At 34.7% G+C, this 21836-nt stretch overlaps 3 protein-coding genes across 5 annotated transcripts in view; 2 read left to right on the top strand and 1 right to left on the bottom strand.

Moving 5' to 3' along the window:
* Window positions 1–21836, bottom strand: part of LOC128989329 (uncharacterized) — a 510234-nt gene that overhangs the window by 51895 nt on the left and 436503 nt on the right. The window lies entirely within an intron of this gene.
* On the top strand, window positions 1583–11491 carry LOC128991101 (dehydrogenase/reductase SDR family member 11-like). Its single transcript, XM_054413829.1, has 6 exons — window positions 1583–1815; window positions 5498–5672; window positions 7288–7417; window positions 8029–8155; window positions 9738–9869; window positions 11214–11491. The coding sequence occupies exons 1-6, from the start codon at window positions 1684–1686 to the stop codon at window positions 11295–11297; spliced, it is 780 nt and encodes a 259-aa protein (XP_054269804.1). The 5' UTR covers window positions 1583–1683; the 3' UTR covers window positions 11298–11491.
* LOC128991103 (dehydrogenase/reductase SDR family member 11-like) overlaps window positions 19999–21836 on the top strand; it is a 37169-nt gene continuing 35331 nt past the window's right edge. For 2 of the 3 annotated variants that reach the window (XM_054413830.1, XM_054413832.1), the window contains exon 1: window positions 19999–20149. In XM_054413830.1, coding sequence (XP_054269805.1) covers window positions 20006–20149 — 144 coding nt within the window. In that variant the 5' untranslated portion in view covers window positions 19999–20005. The remainder of the gene's footprint in view (window positions 20150–21836) is intronic. The other variant, XM_054413831.1, reaches the window with a different exon arrangement.

Raw genomic sequence — 21836 nt, 5'->3', positions numbered from 1 at the left:
GTAAGCTCAGTTAAGTACCTTCAGTTTACACACTGCATCTTGATTACAGATATGTGAAGTGGTGCTGACGACGATCCAGAATCCATACGGAATGTACTGATGATAGTAAACCACTGCAGGACAATTTACTGCATTTAAATAATTCCTCGAGGACAAAGTTTCTTACAACGCAAGTTTGTACTCAATGAAACTCTAGAGATTAATTAACTACGTTTAAAACTTGTTTATTTTCTCCAGATACGGTGACATCCACTTTTGTTAGGAGAATTTCCCTCAAACATCTTCTCTAAATATAATAGTTTCTGAAATACTAATGGGGTTATTGTTCGTCATACCGAATCTTTACCAATTATATCCAACCAAACCAATCTGAAAAAACAAGAATATTTATAGGTTATCTTAGTAATTAACGCCCTAAATTGCTTAGGTTATGCTTTTATGTAATGACAAAGTTTCCAATGGGAAAATGACATTGACTATAGTATTTTTTTTACCTTAAGGGCACAGAACACTGTAGCTTCGCAATGTCCAAACTAAATTTGTTATTTAGTTGCATATCTTTAGTGTTAGCATTTATTCATAAAGCAAGACCGATTTAGCACAATGTGAAACTTGTATACAGGATGTTTCGAAGTTCGAAACCCTCTCCCGAAACTCCGTGGGGATGCTCCTTAGGTCAAAACATAACCTTAACGACCATAAAGCGGCCATTTTAATGATTTGAAGCTCAATAACTAAAAATCCACAGGACTTATAAGAAGGTCACAAATAACAAAATGGATGGAAATTTAATTCACTTTACAGAAATGCACAGTTTTTATGGGGTCATAAGACGAATAACGGAGAAAAATAAAATTATCTGAAGTTAAATTAAATAATAATATATAATAATATGATAATAAATAATAATTAAATACCATATATAAATTGCTCATTCATATACAGTGAATTAACTTTCCATAATTTTTTTTCATTTGTAACTTTTTTATAAATCCTATCATTTTTTAGTTATTAAGCTTTGAAAAATTAAAATGACCGCAATTTTGAAATTATACAAATTTGAAACTTGATGCTTTGCAAAAGAATAGTTTCATTAGTCATCATACACGTACTAAGTTTGAAGTTGGTACCTCAAGAGGTTTTAAAGTTATGGGAAGTTATATAAAAAATACATACACACCGGCAGATGGAAAACGAAGCGAGATAGGGCATATGTTTATATGATATTTTTTGTTTGTTTTCACCTAAGGATCATGACCATGGAGTTTCGGGAGAGAGTCTCGAAAGACCCTGTATCATATTAGCCTAATAATCCACAAATTGTTATGCATGTGATTTATTGTATGGCGATTTTGCCATAAATAAATAAATGTATCAAAAACAGACGCACACATTCTGACCAGTGTATAAGGTATAAGTAACCAAGCCCTCAAGGATACACTGTTTCTATTTGTACTCTCTGGTTCAGCTTCACTGTATAACGATCCAAGCGGTGATCAAGAGTGTAATCAAGGCAAAACTTACGTAACTGAAGGCCTTGGTTGGAGAATGTCATGCAATTACTGGTAAATACCCAGCAGGTCTCATATCCTTGTTTTCACTGATACAGTGTTGCCGGCAGTCTACAGTGCTACAGTTATAGTTCTATTAGTTCTGGTAGTGCGGATAGTTCCACAGTACACCATGGACCGTTGGAAGGGTCGGGTAGCCGTGGTCACTGGAGCCAGTGGGGGTATCGGGGCTGCAGTTGCTAGGCGACTTGTAGAAAAAGGGATGACTGTGGTGGGGCTGGCAAGGAGGGAAACTGCAATGCAGGTAAGGAAGTACAATTTTTGAACTGTTCTAAACCATATTTTTGTGTGTGTTTACGCCACTGGGAAGTTTACGTTTCTTGTAAGGGTACGGTCCGAAACCTGTCCTTGTTACTCTGTAACGCAGGCCTTTCGTTCTAGGTCTATTATCGACCCCACTTAGGGTTGAACCAGTAAGCTTCAAGTTATAAGGGCAGCATAACCCCTTAGCAACCCAGAATAGTACGTGATGAGAATTGAACATACTGCCTATGTTCATCAATTTCAAACCAAACTCACAAGCATAAAAGTCAACTTCAACACTAAATGTTACGTGAAATGACTCACATGACTCTCTAACGTGACTCACAGTTAGTCACGTAACTAAGGTTAACGTAAGGTGGAGTTGAATCTAAGATTACGTTTATGTAACGTGATTTTGCTGTTGCCACCAATAAATAGATAAACAGTAGTGTACACTATTTTACCTTCGACCATTTCTTAATTACTAAAAATCACTATTCTTAACTTTCAAGAGAGCTTAAGTCTTCGTTTATAACCATTCATATCCACTGATACAACAACTTCAACCACTCACTCATTGTTTAATCAATTAAATTGGTCTAAACAGCTGATAACTTGACGTTCAAAGTACAGGGTGGCGCAGATGGATCGGGTGGTTTTAAAATACTTGTCAAACTGTCAATTTTAAAGGTATTGGATTGAAATAAAGTGCAAAACATGTAGTTACAATGGAAGTTTATTGACAAAAAATTTGTTAAGTTAGGATTTAAAAATTACATCCATCAAATGCCTTCCTTCTCGAGCGACGCATTCTTGAAGTCGGTCCTTGAGGTTCCGCATTGCTCGCTCAAGCACATCACCAGGAATTGATGTGGTTTCGTTGTGAATTGCAGCCTTCAACTCCTGAATGGTCCGGGGTTTGTTCATGTAGACCCTTGCTTCAGGAGTTGAAGGATGCAATTCACAACGAAATCACATCAATTCATGGTGATGTGCTTGAGCGAGCAATGCGGAACCTCAAGGACCGACTTCAAGAATGCGTCGCTCAAGAAGGAAGGCATTTGAAGGATGTAATTTTTAAAAACTAACTTAACAAATTTTTTGTCAATAAACTTCCATTGTAACTACACATTTTGCACTTTATTTCAATCCAATACCTTTGAAATTGACAGTTTGACAAGTATTTTAAAACCACCCGATCCATCTGCGCCACCCTGTACTACGATTTTACTTATTTTCACTCAATCCTTGAACCTCATTGGTCGGTTACTCGTGTTGTTAAGTAAAACAACAATGCTGTGAAGTGAATCCTTTCAATTCTAAGAACTGAACTAATAATTTAAAAACGGCCGTAGTTGAAATGGCTAAAAAGTAAGAATGACGTTATTTTAACACTTTAAGTTATTGTTTCTGCATTAAAATGTCGGAAGTGTTCGACAGAATGAAATGGCATTAACATAATGATTAGTTGCGCTATTCTAATAACCGGTAAGGTTCTCAACAAGAATTTCATTGTATCTCAAACGTGGTATTTTCACTACACTGACTACATAGTACATATAGGCCTACGAGTTATTAGAGACAATCATAGATTTTGGATGGAGTTTCCATTCGTCATTGGAATTTTGGTTAACAGATCAATATTTATCAGTAAACAAGCCCATATTCTGAACTCTTTCCCTTTTAAAATTAGTAAAAAAATCATATGACGTATGATAAGCAACAAAAAATGATGAATTCGACTCAAAACTCTAACGGTTTTTTATAGCTCTGTAGAATAATGTCTCAAAATAGTGGCTAGAAATACACATTTCATATAACAATTCATAGACATCCAGATATATATATTGCATATACATACTGCAACACTGTATAAATTTATAATGCGTTATAGTTATAAGACCATTTTCATCGACATAGATGAGGACTCGATGATACTAAAATTTAACGCAATTTCAAATAACATAACCAACTACTACAGTGTCTTGTTCTGTATTCAGATTTATTTGTTAGTTAAAATGTCACATTAATGTTTCTTCATACGAATATACTTTCCAAGTTACAACACAAGCTATCATACGAGATGTGTGTTGCAGACATGTTTGTACGATCATGAAATCGATCAATCAGAAACAGAGGTTTCAGCAAAGCCGTCATTTCCTGAGCCCGAGGCCACCAATAATGACAGTTGGCCATATCAGGGCTGTTATCAAACATGTTGGAGACGCCTAGCGCAGGGCGGTCCCTGATTGGACGACCTTTCAGTGCAATCGTTATGTGGATAAAACTGTGGACAAACAAGATACTATGCATTTTTAAAACCCCCTTCTTGTTGTGACAAAAAATAATCAGGAATGCGTTTTTGAATTAAAGATTCTTTTAAATTGTTAAGGATTTTTAACGTAGGCTTCTATAGTCAATGGCGTAGGCTAACTATCAAAGCTGCCTCTCGAATATTTGAACTACATAAAGATATATTGTGAAGTAAACAATGTTTATAAGATTAAATTGCATTGATCCTATACAATATTTTGTAAAAAAAAAACCGAAACTGTGTTTTTCATAGACTGTTGGATACAGAAGTAGACATCCCAGAATCATTGCCTTTTTTGTTGCTGGACAATTTGATGGGTCATAACAGTTAGCCTACTATAGCTCACAATAAGTCATTTGATTAGTTTGACAGAAATCAGTAATTTTAAGTAAATCAGTAGATTTCTGATTCATCAACTACGACGATTTTGATTGGTAGATTTAAACTTCGAGTAATGCACGTTTAAATACATTTCAAGGATCAAAATTGTCCCAACACAGAAAGCTTTCTGTATAAAATCGTAAATACCTTGTGCGTACACAAAACATTGTTATTTACATAATTTATTCCAATCGATTATTTTACTAATTTTGTTTGCATTAAAGCTCTGAATTGAGGAAGAACACCCGTAACTATTAAGCTGTAGAGGTTGAACCTTTCTATTCAAATACATAAGAGAACGGGTCTACGGGTTAAAAATTCGTTCTAACCACGACCTCGTACAACATGCAACCTTCCACAGGACAGTGGCTAGTCACGTGTGACTCCTTCCTGTCCTTGATACGAGTCAAGGTCACTAAGTAAATCTATGTTGGGTCGATAAATAAAATAAAATAAATAAAAATGCCTTTATTTAGCAAGCGTTCCTCAGTACGTACTGCTTTACAGGATAACTCTTGTCAATTTAATTACTAATACTAAATAAAACTAATAACAAAAAGTACATAATCTATTTACAAAATTTGAGGTCCTTACCATACATTTCTTTTAGCTTGTTTCTAAAAGCTGGAACACCCAGCAACTTAAGATTACAGGGGAGGTCATTATACAACTTGGGCCCAAAGTATGAAAAGCCTCTCCTGCCAATCTCCAGCCTCACTCTCGGGAAGTGAAACAGCTTTTCCTATCGAGTATTGCACCGAGACACCCGATCGCGGGAGACCAGTCTTTCCATCAGGTAAGCTGGTTCTTTTTTGACCAGTACCCGATGAACCAGAGTGCAGGTTTGATAGAGTTTTTGGCACCTGACACAGTTTAGGGCAAATTTATGAATTGATGACTTTATAAATGGCTGAATTTTGGGATAAATTCATGAATTACCAATACAATCAAATGACTTCAGAGTCTGACACGATGTATCGATCCATAGGAGATGGCAGACTCGCTGGTCGACGCAGGAGCAGCAGGCAAGTTTATTCCTCGCAAGTGCGACTTGGCCCTGGAGTCAGAACTCGTGGCAGCCTACGCCTGGGTGGACAGCACTCTGGGAGGCGCTGACGTCATCGTCAACAATGCTGGCCTGGCTGATAACAGTCCACTATTGGGTATGATCATAGACAAAAAGAATTAAATATAGACCGACAGCAGTGCTTCGGTTAGCATAAGTTCTGGAATCCACCGTTAGGAGTGCCGTGTAGTCAAGGTGCACGAACTACATAACTACACGACACTCCTAGCGGCGGACGACAGAATTGATGCTAACCGCAGCACTGATGTCGGTGTATATTTAATTATATTTGTCTATGGTATGATGAACGGACACATACAGATTCAACAATGGTTAAGGTACCGTCCAAGCATAAATTCACCAACCCGCGTAACGACCTGGGGAACATAAAATAGGTCCCAAAAATAATCAAATTCACCAACTATTTCTAGTCTTTGTCCAAGAAGGGGTAGCTTTCTAATCCCAGTCAGGGACAGGGCGTCAATGTCAAGAGAGACATGTGTAATTTCATAACACAAAGTTGTATGAGAGCTTTTAAGTAAACGAAGGCTGGTACACACCTAACTGTAGTCATCGATGTATAATAACTCCCTATGTAGTGTTATTATACATCGATGACTGTAGCTCGCATAAATATACATGTCGGTGGCAAATATAAAGTAAAAAGTTGTGGACGAACCAAATATCAATTCCTCACAAAATTTTCCTTTTGGGGTATTAAGTTTATATTCAACTAGTTAAGAAAATGAATGGGAAAATATTACTATTATTTTTAAAGTCCAACAGTGTTCTCCAATGCTTGCAGCTCAAATGGATTCTTGTTTCATGTATAGGTTAATCTTTGTCAATTACCTTATGTCTTAGTGTTTCGCACACAAGCTGGCCTATGACAGATACAATTCGAATACGTTCACAGTCCATCCATTCACTATGCTGGTAGTGGTTTTACAATAGTAAGCTTACATAAAGCGAAATAAAATTATTGGAAGTAAATTGTTTGAGTTTAATATATCACAAAGTCTCAAAACAAGTTAATCAAAATGCACCTTTAAATCACGAATAAATTCATATGAGTATGTTATTCTTACTATTTGTTGTTAAGAAATGTGACACATGTACCTATGGCAAAGACTAGCGCAGCTACCCCTCATTGGGACAGGAAAAGTTAGTGAATTTGAATATTCGGTGGACCCATTTTTTCTGTCTGACCCAAATCGTTGGGAAGATTGGTGAATTTGAATATTCGGTGGACCCATTTTTCTGCCTGACCCGAATCGATGGGAAGATTGGCGAATTTGAATATTCGGTGGACCCATTTTTCTGCCTGACCCGAATCGATGGGAAGATTGGCGAATTTGAATATTCGGTGGACCCATTTTTTCTGTCTGACCCGAATCGTTGGGAAGATTGGTGAATTTGAATATTCGGTGGACCAATTTTTTCTGTCTGACCCGAATCGTTGGGAAGATTGGTGAATTTGAATATTCGGTGGACCCATTTTTCCGCCTGACCCGAATCGTTGGGAAGATTGTTGAATTTGAATATTCGGTGGACCAATTTTTCTGCCTGACCCGAATCGTTGAGAAGATTGGTGAATTTATATATTTTAAAACCATTGGCGAATCTGTACGTGTGCTGATGAACTGTAATATCACCTAGGTAGAGTTTGATTACCAGGAAACATCTGTAATGTTACTGTTTTTTTTTCACAGAGGCCTCCACAGATGCTTGGCGGATGATGTTGGACGTTAATGTCCTGTCCTTGGCAGTGTCCACCAAACTGGCTCTCACCTCCATGATGGCTCGTGGAGTGGACGATGGTCATGTGGTGAATATCAACAGGTGAGAACCAATGCAGTTATAGGTTACTTATACCATTGACCTTTGGATACTGAGGTCTATCAATAATAAACACACAACCCTATCGAAGTATTATTTTGTAAGTACTTTTACTATTAAAGTCAATTAGTTATACAGTTTTACAAGTCCATGTGTTGTTTGGAGATTTGATTTGATAAGAAATTTAAATTTGTATTGTAAAAAACCATAAAATAACGAAACATTTTTATAAAAAACTGCTTGAATGATTTTGATTGAAAAGTAGTACGGTATGTTACAATCAAGCGGCTGGACTGTTTTTGATTAAAATTTAGTGTTTTATTATTGTATATTTTGTGATTTGCCAGATAAAATAACATCTACTTGGCTACTCCCACCGCTTAGCATGATAAGGGGCGTTGACAAGCTAATCGGAGCTAACAGATTGCTGATACGAAATTATGACTTGTTATCCGTTTTAAAACAATACCTGTAGTACTTCGCAATTCCTCGAATTCGTGCAACAGGTACACTAGTAGTACAATAGAAACACAGTTTAATGTCTTGAATACAGATACATAAAATGGTCTTCAATGTGACTTTAATGTGTAAACTTATTTTTTTTACTGTTTCAGTTTACTCGGGCACAAGGTCATAGGAAACCTGTTACCTTTCTACACAGCTACCAAGTGGGCGGTCACCGCGCTGTGTCAGTCCTTTCAGAACGAGTTGTGCGTCCGTCAGTCGCACATCAGAGTGTCGGTGCGTAGCCTTGAAGGTTGCCAATTTGTTATCAAAACACCAAAATGCGATTCAGAAATGTGACGAAAACCTCAACTTGGTTGTTTACAAATGAATGGGAAAATGCTATTTTATGGCTTCGTATGAAACATTATGCTTGATGGCCAAAAACACTGTCATCCTAATAGTTATATTTTGTTGGCTATGTTATGAGGGGTAATATTTTTAATAACTCGATAGGAAAAGCATACTTCACATAAATGCATCATATAACATGACTTGGAACAATTTACTTGATTTTAAACCAACGCATTTGTTATCATTCATAATTTTAGTTTGGTTTTGTTTAATTTCATATCAGAAGTTTATTGATTTGCATTGACAAATGTGGTGGCATACAGTTTGATTTATAATACGATTTTCAAATCATTTTCAACAAACATACAGCCACAGACTACAGCCTACCATTGAACTCGAGTAGTAAAAACAGATTACGTTACCTCGTGAGTAGATTTTTTTAAAAGGTTGGAGGCCTCTTAACCTTGCATTTTCCCATTAAAGACTACGAATCTGTGCGAGGAACATATCCGACAAAGCAAAGGGTGATCTGGTACAGTTCTAGGGTGAAATGTACTGACAAAATGTAGTAATAGGTACCAGGATCAAAACCCACGACATCTCTACTTTGGGCTCGAAGAAGTTGGCGCTACCGACTCACCAACTCACCAACAGTTCAGTTATACAGGGTGTTGAAAATGTCTGGAACCAACATTATATCTCGTGAGTGGTTAAAGAAAAACAACTGATATTTTGTGTACGGATATACTATGGTTTTACCTATCTTTTAGTGCCTTATGAAAATTTTTACCACTTATAGGGAACGTCCTGTGGAGGATGCAGTAAAAAGTTTTAATGGAAGCCTATGGTAAATGATACATCATTTTAAAGGCCATTTTTTTCTGAGTAAGGAGCCACAAGTTTCATCTCAAAAGGACCACCCTAGCAAAAATGGCGACTGTTTGAAATTTAAAAAACCACTTATAGGGAACGGAATTTTTAAATTTCAAACAGTCGCCATTTTCGATAGGGTGGTCCTTTTGAGATGAAACTTGTGGCTCCTTACTCAGAAAAAAATGGCCTTTAAAATGATGTATCATTTACCATAGGCTTCAATGACAACTTTTTACTGCATCCTCCACAGAACGTTCCCTATAAGTGGTTATTTAAATTTCAAACAGTCGTCATTTTTGCTAGGGTGGTCCTTTTGAGATGAAACTTGTGGCTCCTTACTCAGAAAAAAAATGGCCTTTAAAATGATGTATCATTTACCATAGGCTTCCATTTAAACTTATTACTGCATCCTCCACAGGACGTTCCCTATAAGTGGTAAAAATTTTCATAAGGCACCAAAAGATAGGTAAAACCATAGTATATCCGTACACAAAATATCATTTGTTTTTCTTTAACCACTCACCAGATATAATGTTGGTTCCAGACATTTTCAACACCCTGTATATTATTTTTTTGTAGTGACATAATACATCTTGATCCTGATGCCTCAATGTTGGAAGTAATAGTTGTAGAATTTTCCCGTTTCTTGTAGAGTATCTGCCCGGGGCTGACGAGGACGGGTCTGTTACCAAACTTTGAAGAAGGGAAGATGGCTGCCGCACTTGACCCGAGTGACATTGCTGACGCCGTCGAGTACACGCTAGCTGCACCATCGTCTGTCATAGTGAGTATGATACTAGCGAAAGAAATATTGCAATAAAAGCTTACTGGATTGGAAAAAATCAAATACATTACCATTAACAGTTTACATTAAATAATGTATATAGTTTTTTATGCTTAAGCAACCTGTACTTGGTCATAAATTCTTTAATGTCTCTCATGGAAACTTGAATGTTTCCCTTGGTCTATTTGTCTGTTTCTGAATGTTACGGACTTTGACTCATTTAGCTTCTATATCCTTATGGTTGCTCTTTATCGTGGAGAATTCTTTGTATATTCCGTCTACTTGATACTACAATAATAAATACCGTTGCTTCACAAATAGATGTATAAACTTTTAGTAGGCAATTAAGGGGAAGAGAAATGGTTAGAGAAAATATACTATGAGTATATATTGTTAGTTAAACCATTTAGTAAAACTCATAAATGCTCATTGCTGAGAATTTTATTTATCGAAAGACCTAGCACTCAAATATAATAATCACGGGATAAATCTTCTGTTGAAAATCAAGGCCTTATAGACCAGCCGTTGCTCTTTGCTTCCAAGAATGTCCAAGAAAACTTTCGTAAAACGGATTGTCTTTTGTAAATAGTGTCAATGAAAAAAATCTGTCACCTAAGCAACTTTAATTCATTGAAATAACCGTATTGGGACAAAATAAATTTAAATGTACAGTAGAGAATAGCAGTCAGTTTAATCGTGCGTTGACGGTCCATTGTTTGAAATCACAACGGACCAAACCCTTATTTAGTCCAGGAACACAAGGGAGTAAACTGTGTTTTTACAACCAGAGCCATGCAAATGAAGCGAATCTCGGGTCACTGACTAACAAAGCTTTTTCTAAATTGAACCGCTTAGAATCGTAAATTTAAGGAAGGGTGTGTTTTAATTTACTTTAAGATGGCCAAAACCGCAAAATAAATGAAGATGAAGTAAATCATGTTATTATTGGGAAAAAGATTGGCTAATAAGTAATATATTTTATAAGTCCTTTTTACTCTTATACATAGTTTTATTCTCATAACCATTGGCACTATTTTCAGTCTAAAAATTTAATTTTCAATCCTATAGCAAAATTCAGTATAATACAAAACCTTGACAAAAATTCAACAATGTGTAATTATAGTTTATTATCATGATACCTCTACAGAGAAAATGACATAGGATTTTATGAATCACATTCATGCATTAAACTTTGAATTTGCATTTCAAATTTCAACAAACTGAAAAAAATGTGTACAAATGTTAAATTTATTTGTTATAGAACTCAATATCTCCACAACAACACACAAGTTATTTTTATGAAACTACACAGCTAAAATTCAGTAACATTGTTTTTTGTTTAAGGTTGCCGAAGTGAAGCTCGCACCCAACGAGGGGACAGTCGGACATATGCTCGCTCCAGTCAGGTCTCTGGATCAAACCCAGTGATTAGAGAAATATTATAATGAGAAAATAGAAATAGAAAATAGTATAAATATTATAGTACTGAGATAGGGTAAAATGTTTAATTTAACACGGCCAAACTTTGCTTCATGGCACAAAATATGTAACTAAACCTTTTTGTACCCTTGTGATTTTGTTTTTAAAATGCTTTAAATTTTCTCTAAAAGAGCTTTAAATTATATTTTTATGTTATTAAAAACTTGTTTATTAAAACATGTTTATTTGTATATTTTCGCCGTTCCTTTCTCTATTTGTTATAACTATTCCTGATTATGTTTAAGAATAAATTTAAGGTGGTTTAGTTATGTTTAACAGCGAAAATACAATTGAATAATCTATATTTGATAATTTAATCGTGCATACACTGAAACAGTATTCACTACGTGTTCCGCAAGCCTACTTTATATATCCATTACGTCCCAATAATATGTACAATAATTATTTGTCAAAACCCGTATTTAAGTCAAATAAAAATTAGATGAATGTTCTTGTCATGTTTTAGAATAAGTTATTTTATATATCTACATAATGTTAAAGATGTGTGAAAATAAAAGACTATGAACAATAATAAATAAATTTGAAGATAAACAATAGGTAAAACATAGACAAGGCTTGTCAAATATTACCTCGTCTCTCGAAGAGTGTAATACCAAGGATCTCTGGGAACCGGAGAGACAACTCAAGATATTAATTCTAATTAAGTAAGGGAAACCAGAAGCCTAAACATGGACCTAAATTCGCCTGCAACACAGATACGTGTTACGTCTTGGAACCTGAAGTTAAAACAACTTAAGTTCACAGGTAATTTATGTTATCTGACAATAATTTGAAGCCAAAGAAGCTGTACTACATAACGTAAAGGTGTAACGGTAGTAAAATTGAAATATATTTCTTATTTTGATTGTTTATTTTATTTTCTTATTTTTTCATATTTGCATTTTTTTTTATTTTAAGTGCAAGAAAGAGCCATGTGGCCCTAACTTTTCCTGAAGATATAAATAATTTTTCATTTAAATTAGTTTAATTTATTTTGATATGTCATCAGGTATATTTTTAATCATACTTCTCTCAGCCTTAAATGGTGTTCTCTTCCTTTAAAATACGGTTACTAGGTGGAAAAATAAAGGGCAAAGTGGATTGGTGAGTTGATATTCATAAAATATTATAGTAAAATTTCATTTAAAAATAGCCATATCGAGTAAAGCCAGTTATAAACTTACGAGGCATTTAAACAATTAGATAAAAATAAAGACTGTTTCAATAATATTCATGGCAAAAATGGTGAACTACTCAAGTGGGAATTTATTTGATAAAGCTTCGGAACATTGGGATTAGACGACTGTTTAGTAAAATGTGGATGATTTAAAATAATGTCCGGATGATGAAATTACTATTACAAACAATAAATTTGGTGTACAGACTGTCATTACTAATCGCTATACTACTAATTTTATTAAAATAAAACTTAACGAACGCAACACATTTGATCATAAGTTTTTGGAAATCAATCGTACAAAATTAATATATTAACATAGATCTTGGATTTTTTCTTTAACCTTTTGGGCAATATCTTAGTTTTACACTAAAAGATAATATTTTTATTATTGTCTTATTTTCTTCCATTGAATAATTTCTTTCCTGAAGGAGAACAGAAGACAATAAAAACCTTAATCAAAAGAGAAAATGAACAATGGCGAAGGAAAAATCGAGTTTGACTAAAGTATTTCACTAGGGAAAAAACTCTTTAATGAAAAAGTGAAATGAAAGTGTTCAAATATTATTGCATTTCTAAACAGACAAAAGGATAGGCAAGGTACATTTGTGTAAGAAACAATAGCTTTTAGCGTTTGGCTACTTTATTTCCGAGAATGAGTTTGATTTGAAATGAAAGAGAAGAGAGAACCCGGTCTTTGCTGTAACGAGATTACAACAGGTTTATTGCGTATTGGTAAAACAAGGCGAACCTGCGTTTCTCTGAATCTTGGAAATATTTCTAAAAATATGAATACCTTTTGCTTGGAGGACAATCTCTTGATCTTGGGTTTTTATTCATTACAGCTTATCATTATGTATAGATATTCATTATGTAGGTCTATACTGGAAATTATTTAACCTCAATATTACTATAAAATATTTAATAATAAATATGCAATATTTAAGTAATGAAGAAGGCCTAGGTTATTGGATTTCGTTTATGCTTTTACATTACATTTGAGAGTTATTTTGCCGTGTTCTTTTGAGTGTAGGAAGATTTGAAATTATTTTTCATATCAATTTTTCACCCCTTTTCTCATTATTTAGAATTTCGATTCATTCTTCTAATTTTGCACAGTAATGATTGTTGTCTAATATATGTTCTTCGTACATTGAACGTTGGGATGTTTGATTGTTCAATATGGCTTCATTATATGGCTTGGACATGTTCTTTAAATCTGCACGAAAATGCTCTTCCAGTCTGACCAATGTTTGAGTGAGAATTTGGGACAATGTCTAAATTATATTTAGTAAATTCCAGATTTTTCATATTTGTCAATTTTATGTGGGTTTTTGTTAGACAGTTTATCAATTAAATCGAACGTGTTGTTTCTAGATCTATGGCTAATTTTGTTTATTTTAATACATGTTTTAAATATTTTCAAACTGTTTACGACGAACCCGCACACATACATCTTGGTCTAATATAAAATCTGTATAGTATTCAAATAATTTTGTGGCACCCATCAGACCTGTTTAATTACTATGGGTTAATTGCATAGTATAAAAATAAAAATATTACGTTATAAAAATAAACTAAGGCGTTGCATGACAAATTTACAAATTTTTGTACTCTATGAAAAACGTGTATTTAGTGTCACTTTCCTCTTTAATTATGTAAAATCTCACTAAAATTGGTAAACAAACTAAACAGAAGCATGAGGAAGGATCCTAAATAATATATAGACAAGCATGTTTCTTGAAAACATTTTTTCTCAGCTCGTGTGCATCACAGGGAAAATCTACGCATACAGAAAGATATTTTCTAATAGTTGTGCAGAATCACTTTAACTTATATATTAAAATAGGCAAAAAAAATGAATTTAAAAGCAGCCTTATGAGTTGCCATGCTCTGGTGACGTAAAAACAACGAAACATAAACAGAAAATCTAAACAAATGGAAGAAATTCCAATCACATGTTTTATTTACAGCGCGGGATGAAAATATAGAAGTCTGTACATCACATTTCTTTGGTCTAGTTTTCTATCACCGGAAGATTTCTAGTATTAATTATTATAAATTCATTTAAAGAGACGTGATTGTAACAAAAATTAAATGGAAGTCTTAGAATTACGTGGTTCATCACTCACAAATAGTCTTAGGCATTTTAAATAGCAAGTTGACCATAGGAAGTAAAGGGGTCTGGCTTATGACATATATTTATAAATTGTAAAACGTGAAACCTGAGAAGCGGGTAACGCACGACTAATTTTAAAGTTAATTATCTGTGCCTCCACTCCCTCAGGACGAATGAGGTCTAATTTCGAGAGGATGGGAGACAAACGAAATTAATTCAACGCTCTCTGGAGTTTAGTATTTCTTGTTAATCCCCAAAATGACTTTTTAACCGACTTCCCCACTACCAACAAAAGGAGGAGGTTCTCAATTTGTTTGTGGCGATGTTTTTTTTTTCTATGTATGTTCACCAATTTCTCTGTGATTCTTTTACCGATCAGTGTGGTTCCACCACCAAAATAACCAGGAGAGTTTCTATTTGGTACCTTATATATTATGTTTAAGTATAATATTTGTTTCGGTGAAAAATTCTGGAAACCTTAAATATTTAACATTTATTTTGTTTACATTTGTGCAATTGTTTACATTTGTGCAGAGAAGGCAATAAATCATAATAACATTCCTACAGCTGTTAGTTGAAACCATTTAAATGAAGCTACAGACAACTCTTCATGAAACAGTTGCTTCATATTGATCAATAAAATATTTCTTGCCATGGAGCCTAAATGAAATTGAGAAAAATGCATTTTGTTTAGGTTACTATAAAAAATGTATTTTAACGTTTTACCTGATTTGTGTATACAGTAATTCTGTTTTAGTATTGAATATTCTGACTTACAAAAACATATATGTTTCAGTGAATAGCTGTATGATATTGTTGACAAATAAAGGTGTATTGTGAAAACCAAAGCATTCGTAAAACAGGTCTAAATATAAATCAAATGCAATTATTCCTTACACGACCTAAGAAGTGTGACAGTGCATAATCGTCAATTGTCTTAAAAGTGTTAAATATTTTAATTACTAAACATGTATTTGCAGATGTGGAATGTTTATTGATATTCTCTACCCAGTTACTATATCATATCAATACTATTATGCCTGCTTCGGAAAGTCCTAGAGGAAGATGATTTGCAATTTTGACTAGGCTATATCTTGATCAAACAAAACCACCTACATGGCTTGCACCACTTTTAGCTGAACCAATCTTTCATATACATATTTCATTTGCAGATGTGGAATGTTTATTAATATTCTCTACCCAGTTACTATAACACATCAATACTATTATGCCTGCTTCGGAAAGTCCTAGAGGAAGATGATTTGCAATTTCGACTAGGCTATATCTTGAGCAAACAAAACCCCCTACATGACTTACACCACTTTTAGTTGAACCAATCTTTCATATAATATTTTCCAGAAGGTACTATACGAAAGGTACTATAGTGTTAACGACCAATTTTCCACTTTTGAGAGATTTTTTAGTGCTGGTAGCTGAGGAATAACTTTCATATTGTTCCAAAAGGCTTGAGACGTTACTGTATTTCTTTTTATAATGTAGAAGTACACCGATTGCAGGAAACGATGATGTCTGACATTTCAATGTATCTAGAAAAGACAATTAGTTTTTCATTAGGCCTAATGTAATGGACAACTCTTTCTTTCTTAAGGAATATCTAAAGATGTTTATTTCCATACCCATTGATTATGTAACCTGAACAGGTGACTCAAGCAGTTTTAAAATAATGATTGTTCTGTGGAACTTTTGATTGTTTCAAACAGTTTTGCTTATCGAAAATCCTCAAGCAATTAATATATAAAAAAATATACAGTCACTAAAATCATGAAATAATTTATTTTTGTAAAAAAATACAACCGACTTCAAACGCTCTAAAAAGAATGAAATAATTTCAATAAAGTAAAAACTTTTGTATTAGGCAAGCTCACGTGTTTCAAGTCGGCGCGGCTCAAACTGCAAATATGATTGATGTGTGTGTATTTTGAAAATCAATAAATTGTAGCTGGATAACATAAATATATAAAAAACATACTGAACTGTTTTATTGTTTATATATTAAAGGAAATATTTTCTTGTATTTTATGTTTACTTCAGAATAAATGCATTATGAAGATAACACACACAAATAAATGTTCTATATGAATAGGAAAATAATTTAGTTTGATATTATGATAGGGAAAAGAAGCTAGTTTAGTATTAAAACGTTACTTTTCCAAGTTAGAAAAATTTAAATGCGTTATAATCTTTTTAAATATACTCGTTAATACCACTATAATACCGATCTCTGATTACGGTAATAAAATAACACTTAACGCATAACTATGAAAAAGACATGCAGATTAACACCTTTAGTTATAAGTACGTAAGTAGATAGTCACCTGCAATATGGACACCCTCTTTCAATTTTGCATCAAAAATCATCATAGAGCTGCGCCGACTTAAAATACGTGAGCTTGCCTAATACAAAAGTTTTTACTTTATTGAAATTATTTCATTCTTTTTAGAGCGTTTGAAGTCGGTTGTATTTTTTTACAAAAATAAATTATTAAACCACTACATTCACTTTAATGGCTAAGTGGCTTTAGTCGGAGTACAGACCCATTTCAGTTAATTGAGTTGTATTTATAGATGCAGGTTGAAAAAGTTTTTTAATAGACTGATTAACCCTACAGAATTAGATTCCATAATTGCAGAATCACTACCTATAATAATATTCCGTGACAAACTATTATTTATGGTCAACAATGATCTAATATAATGGGGTTTTGCCGGCTCGAGATAGTTAAAAATTAAAAACGATCGAGAGCTGCAAAACCATTTCGGACCGTGTTACAAACGCTATTTTCCACCCTATTACAACTTTTCAACAAAATAATAATTTACACTGGTAGACAACACAACTACAACTTTAATGTGGAGAAATAATTTTAGGAATCAGTAAAAATAATAATAAATAGTAGTTAGGCAGCGGTGACTATAAAACAATTCAATTGCAATGCTATGGATACTGATTGTGTATTTAATATGCATTCATGTTTTGAGAAAATAAGCGGGCAGCTGATTTTGCGGCACTAGGGATGTAAAAACCTGCTCGGTCCCCAAATGACGATTAGAGCTGGCATGGCCAGCTAAACGTTATTTTCAGCCTGCAATTAACGTATGTAAAACAGCTAATATAATAGTGTGGTAAAAAAATTCTAAGATGCCGAGTGGAAGTGGTCACCTTGAAACCTGAAGGTCGCTGGTTCAATTCCAAGCGAAGTTTCTGTAATTACAAATAAAGATCTCCATTCACCACTGGGTATCAATTAATCCTGCTATACAACAAAAGGTACTAGATACTAACAAAACTAGAGTTTGAACCGTTCCCTTAGACTACGTGAAAAATGCCAACGGTGTAAACACAACAAACAAATCATATGCTTGTTATGAAATAATACATATTTAAACAGAATAAACTTATGGATTGACATGGCAGTACAATACTACCAAAATCGGACACCAGAGTTAAATATTACTCCCGAAGGATTCAAATATCCACGAATGTAAATAAACGGTATATCCACCGGGACGAATGGTGATCCAGTAATCCACACTCCCACAATGCTATGTTTTCAATTCAAGCACTTGGGAATACAGCTATGGCTTTCAGCTTGCTATTGGCTTCGGGTGGACAAAAAACAAAAATTTGATCAACTGAATTGTCAGGATCAATCGGTGATTTATGGCTTTCAGATTAAAATTAAATTGATTGAAATTATTTCATATAAAGATTGGAAACTATAGATTTTTTAAATCCTCTTGTTAAAAACATTCAGTAGAAGTTAAATTGATTGTAGCTTAATCTTTACAGCTAAGGTAAAGCTTATATCAATTTTGAAAGTAGAGTTATTGTTATTTGTTAAAAACTAATTGAGCCTATAGATTTGTAACTTTAGATCTATGCAATATAACCGTCCTTGAAAATACTCATAACTAAAGATAAAAAAATATTCTGTACAACTATAATCTTTATTCTTAATAGCTTTTGCAGGAATTTCTATGAAATGGAAACTTCTATACATATGTTACAATGAAAAAGTAATCGCGTTTTTTTATGTTTACTGTGTGTGATATTATGTAAAATAAATAAAACCAGGATTGTTATGATCTCTGTGTAAATTGAAAGTATTTAAATTTGAGCGCTAATTTTCTGATTAAGCTGATGAAATACTTTACACAGCTTTGAAAGCATTTATTTGTCTGTAGAAACCTATGTCACTGAAAAGTCACAACATTAGTAACACATGTTGGATTGTTTGATTTGATCGCAGCACACCCCATTCTTCACTCATATTTGGTTTAAAATCAGAAATCTAGAATCTAGAAAATCTAGAAATCAGCTGTGCGCTTGAATGTTATTGATATGCTTTAAAGTATTTTCCTAACCTAGCCTTTGTTTGTAAAAGAACGTTACTGTTAGAAGATTAATGAAATGGATAATATAAAATATTGTACGTAGCCCCCTGTATATTGTCGGGTCAGGTAAAATCTTGTAAGTTACACGTTACGCAAGAGCGTGTTTACATCACTTAGGTCACTTATAACATTCACCTGCGTGACGTAAAAACGCTCTTACTACAACACTTGTAACGTAAATAGCTGTTACACACGAGTTTTTTTTTTAACTAGCCGTTTCAGATCAATTCTTAAGAATCGAAAAGACTCACTTAACGGAATTGTTATTTTACTTTACAACAAGAGTAACGGACCAATGAGGTTCAATGATTGAGGAAAAAGAAGTAAAATTATAATATTTAGAACGTCAATTTATCAGCTGTTAAGACAAATGTAATTGATTAAACAATTCATGAGTGGTTGGGTAAGTCGTTGCAACCCAATCAATGGCAATGAGAGGTTATAAATGAAAACATAACCTCTCTTGGAAGCTATGAGTAGTGATTGTTAGTAATTAAAACACTGTCGTAGGTACGCAACTCGTGTAAATAGTCCTAGCGACACTCGTAGAAGTTTTTAAGGCAAGGCTCGTATCTAAAATGTTCTAATCGTGTCGTTAGCAAAATCCTTACGCGATCGCTGCGTAATCTACTATAATGATTCTATTGGCATTCAATTTAATTTATACGGATTTTAAAATCCAGTAACAGTTATGTGATGACACTTTAGAATTCTTAATAGTCAATATTTTCAACCAAACATTATTACTTAAGTCCACAAGAGCTCAGGTTGAACCTGTAGTGCACGGTAGGGTGGAGAGGGGCGTACAATCGTCCAACTGATTGGAACTGTACACCTACGACCACGGTACATTGAACACGTCATTGAGTCGGTTATTTGATCAGAAAGCTATTACGTGGGCGTGTCGTGCGGTGGTCCAGTGGCAGTGAGAGTGAGCAGTGTAGGATGGACCGATGGCACGGCAGGGTGGCCGTGGTGACCGGAGCGAGCTCCAACACCGGCGCTGCGATCATCAGGGCACTGGTCACTGGCGGGATGACCGTGGTGGCCGTGGCTCGCAGAGACACCCGTATACAGGTCCGTATGCAGGTGTGTATTTGTGTAATTACCATGTGTGTTTGTGTGGGTGGGCTTATCTTGAGGGTACTTACGTATTACAGTGATTACACCTATTATAACCTAACCTTACCTAAGCATAGACGGTGTTTTAGATTAGGCTACGAAAATTTTGTTATCTAAGATAATCAAAATCTTATTTGAATTTAATTTATCGGTGTGGTCGGTATAATACGTAAGTACCATCTTGAGAATCAACGTAGTGTAGACTATTAATGTGTTTGTGCGTTTCTGATTAATATTGGGCGCTGTGGGACTGTATATTTATGTAGACTAGAGGTCGTCCAGTGGTAGAAAACTCGGCCGAAAATATTTAATGTACAGACTCTATCACCACTCTTTCACACCACGCTGTAAATAAAACATGTGATTGGAATTTCTTCCATTTGTTTTAATTTTATGTGTATTATTTCTTTGTTATTTCGTCACCGGCATGGCAACCCATAAGGCCCATGTTGATAAAAAAAATTAAATTCATATTTTTGTGCTTATTTTTATAAAGGGTTTCTGCACATCTACAGGAAAATATATTTCTAACAGTATGCGTAGATTTTTCTGCGATGCACACGAGCTGAGAAAAAAGGTTTTCAAGAAACATGCTTGCCTATCTTCTAATATATAAAATTCTCGTGTCACAGTGTTTGTCTGCAAACTCTTCCGGAACGACTTCACCGATCGTTATGAAATTTGGTGTGTAAATTCTGTAGGTATGCGAATCGGACGTAAACTATTTCCCGTTTCGAAATTCTTAAAAGGGCTCCGCCCCAGTGGCTCTGGAGTTTCCCATGTTAACCTTATGAGAAATGGAATTAATGAATCTTAACAGCTGTTTCAATTAAACAAGTTGGTTCTGTTCTATGATGTTCAATAGCATTAAAGTTACAAGGATTACCAACAGGGTGCAGCACTATTATTTCTTTTACATTTATGACAACAGCTAATTTGCAACCAAAAGGTGAGTGAGCGTAGCGAACGAACTTCAACCTGGAGGCAAGTTAGCGTAGCGAACGAGCTAACCTGAAGGCAAGTGAGCGCAGCGAACGAGCTCCAACCCAAAGGTGAGTGAGCGTAGCGAACGAACTTCAACCTGGAGGCGAGTTAGCGTAGCGAACGAGCTAACCTGAAGGCAAGTGAGCGCAGCGAACGAGCTCCAACCCAAAGGTGAGTGAGCGTAGCGAACGAGCTCCAACCCAAAGGTGAGTGAGCGTAGCGAACGAACTTCAACCAGGACGTGATTGAGCGATGCGAACGAGATCATCTTGAAAATTAAACGTAACGGTACTTTCTTACCATCGGTCTGTCTTAGGGGAAACCTATAACTTAGGCGATACGAAGTTCGCCGGGTCAGCTAGTTAATATATAAAATGTTACTTTTTTGCGCATCACTTGTCTAAATTACGCTTAGCTATGTGCATGATTGCTTAACTTGACGACTGTGGAACTAAAATGTCGGGTCTGTTTCAGAAGAGGGTCGCCACTATTTAAACTGTGGAACAACCACAGTTTAGGTTAGGTTATGTTAGTTTATACCTTTACTTACACGTTTTTAATGTACTAAACAAAAATAACTACAAAAACCATTAATCGTGTAGGGAAACTTTAAATAGTGGCAGCCCTCTTCTAAAAAAGACCCAAAATGTCTTGCGAAAGTATGTGTGGC

Source organism: Macrosteles quadrilineatus, unplaced genomic scaffold, assembly GCF_028750875.1.
Source record: "Macrosteles quadrilineatus isolate MER2022 unplaced genomic scaffold, UCM_ALF_1.0 Scaffold_3__2_contigs__length_128488019, whole genome shotgun sequence".
Classification (NCBI taxonomy): Eukaryota; Metazoa; Arthropoda; class Insecta; order Hemiptera; family Cicadellidae; genus Macrosteles; species Macrosteles quadrilineatus.
Note: the sequence above shows the minus strand (reverse complement) of the source record. Positions and strands in the feature narration are given on the sequence as shown.

Excerpts from the sequence above, each read along its gene's own strand:
- LOC128991101 (XM_054413829.1), top strand. The coding sequence starts at position 1,684 with ATGGACCGTTGGAAGGGTCGGGTAGCCGTGGTCACTGGAGCCAGTGGG. Across the intron at positions 7,418-8,028 it reads CATGTGGTGAATATCAACAG|TTTACTCGGGCACAAGGTCA; the intron begins GTGAGAACCAAT and ends TTACTGTTTCAG. Across the intron at positions 8,156-9,737 it reads AGTCGCACATCAGAGTGTCG|AGTATCTGCCCGGGGCTGAC; the intron begins GTGCGTAGCCTT and ends CGTTTCTTGTAG.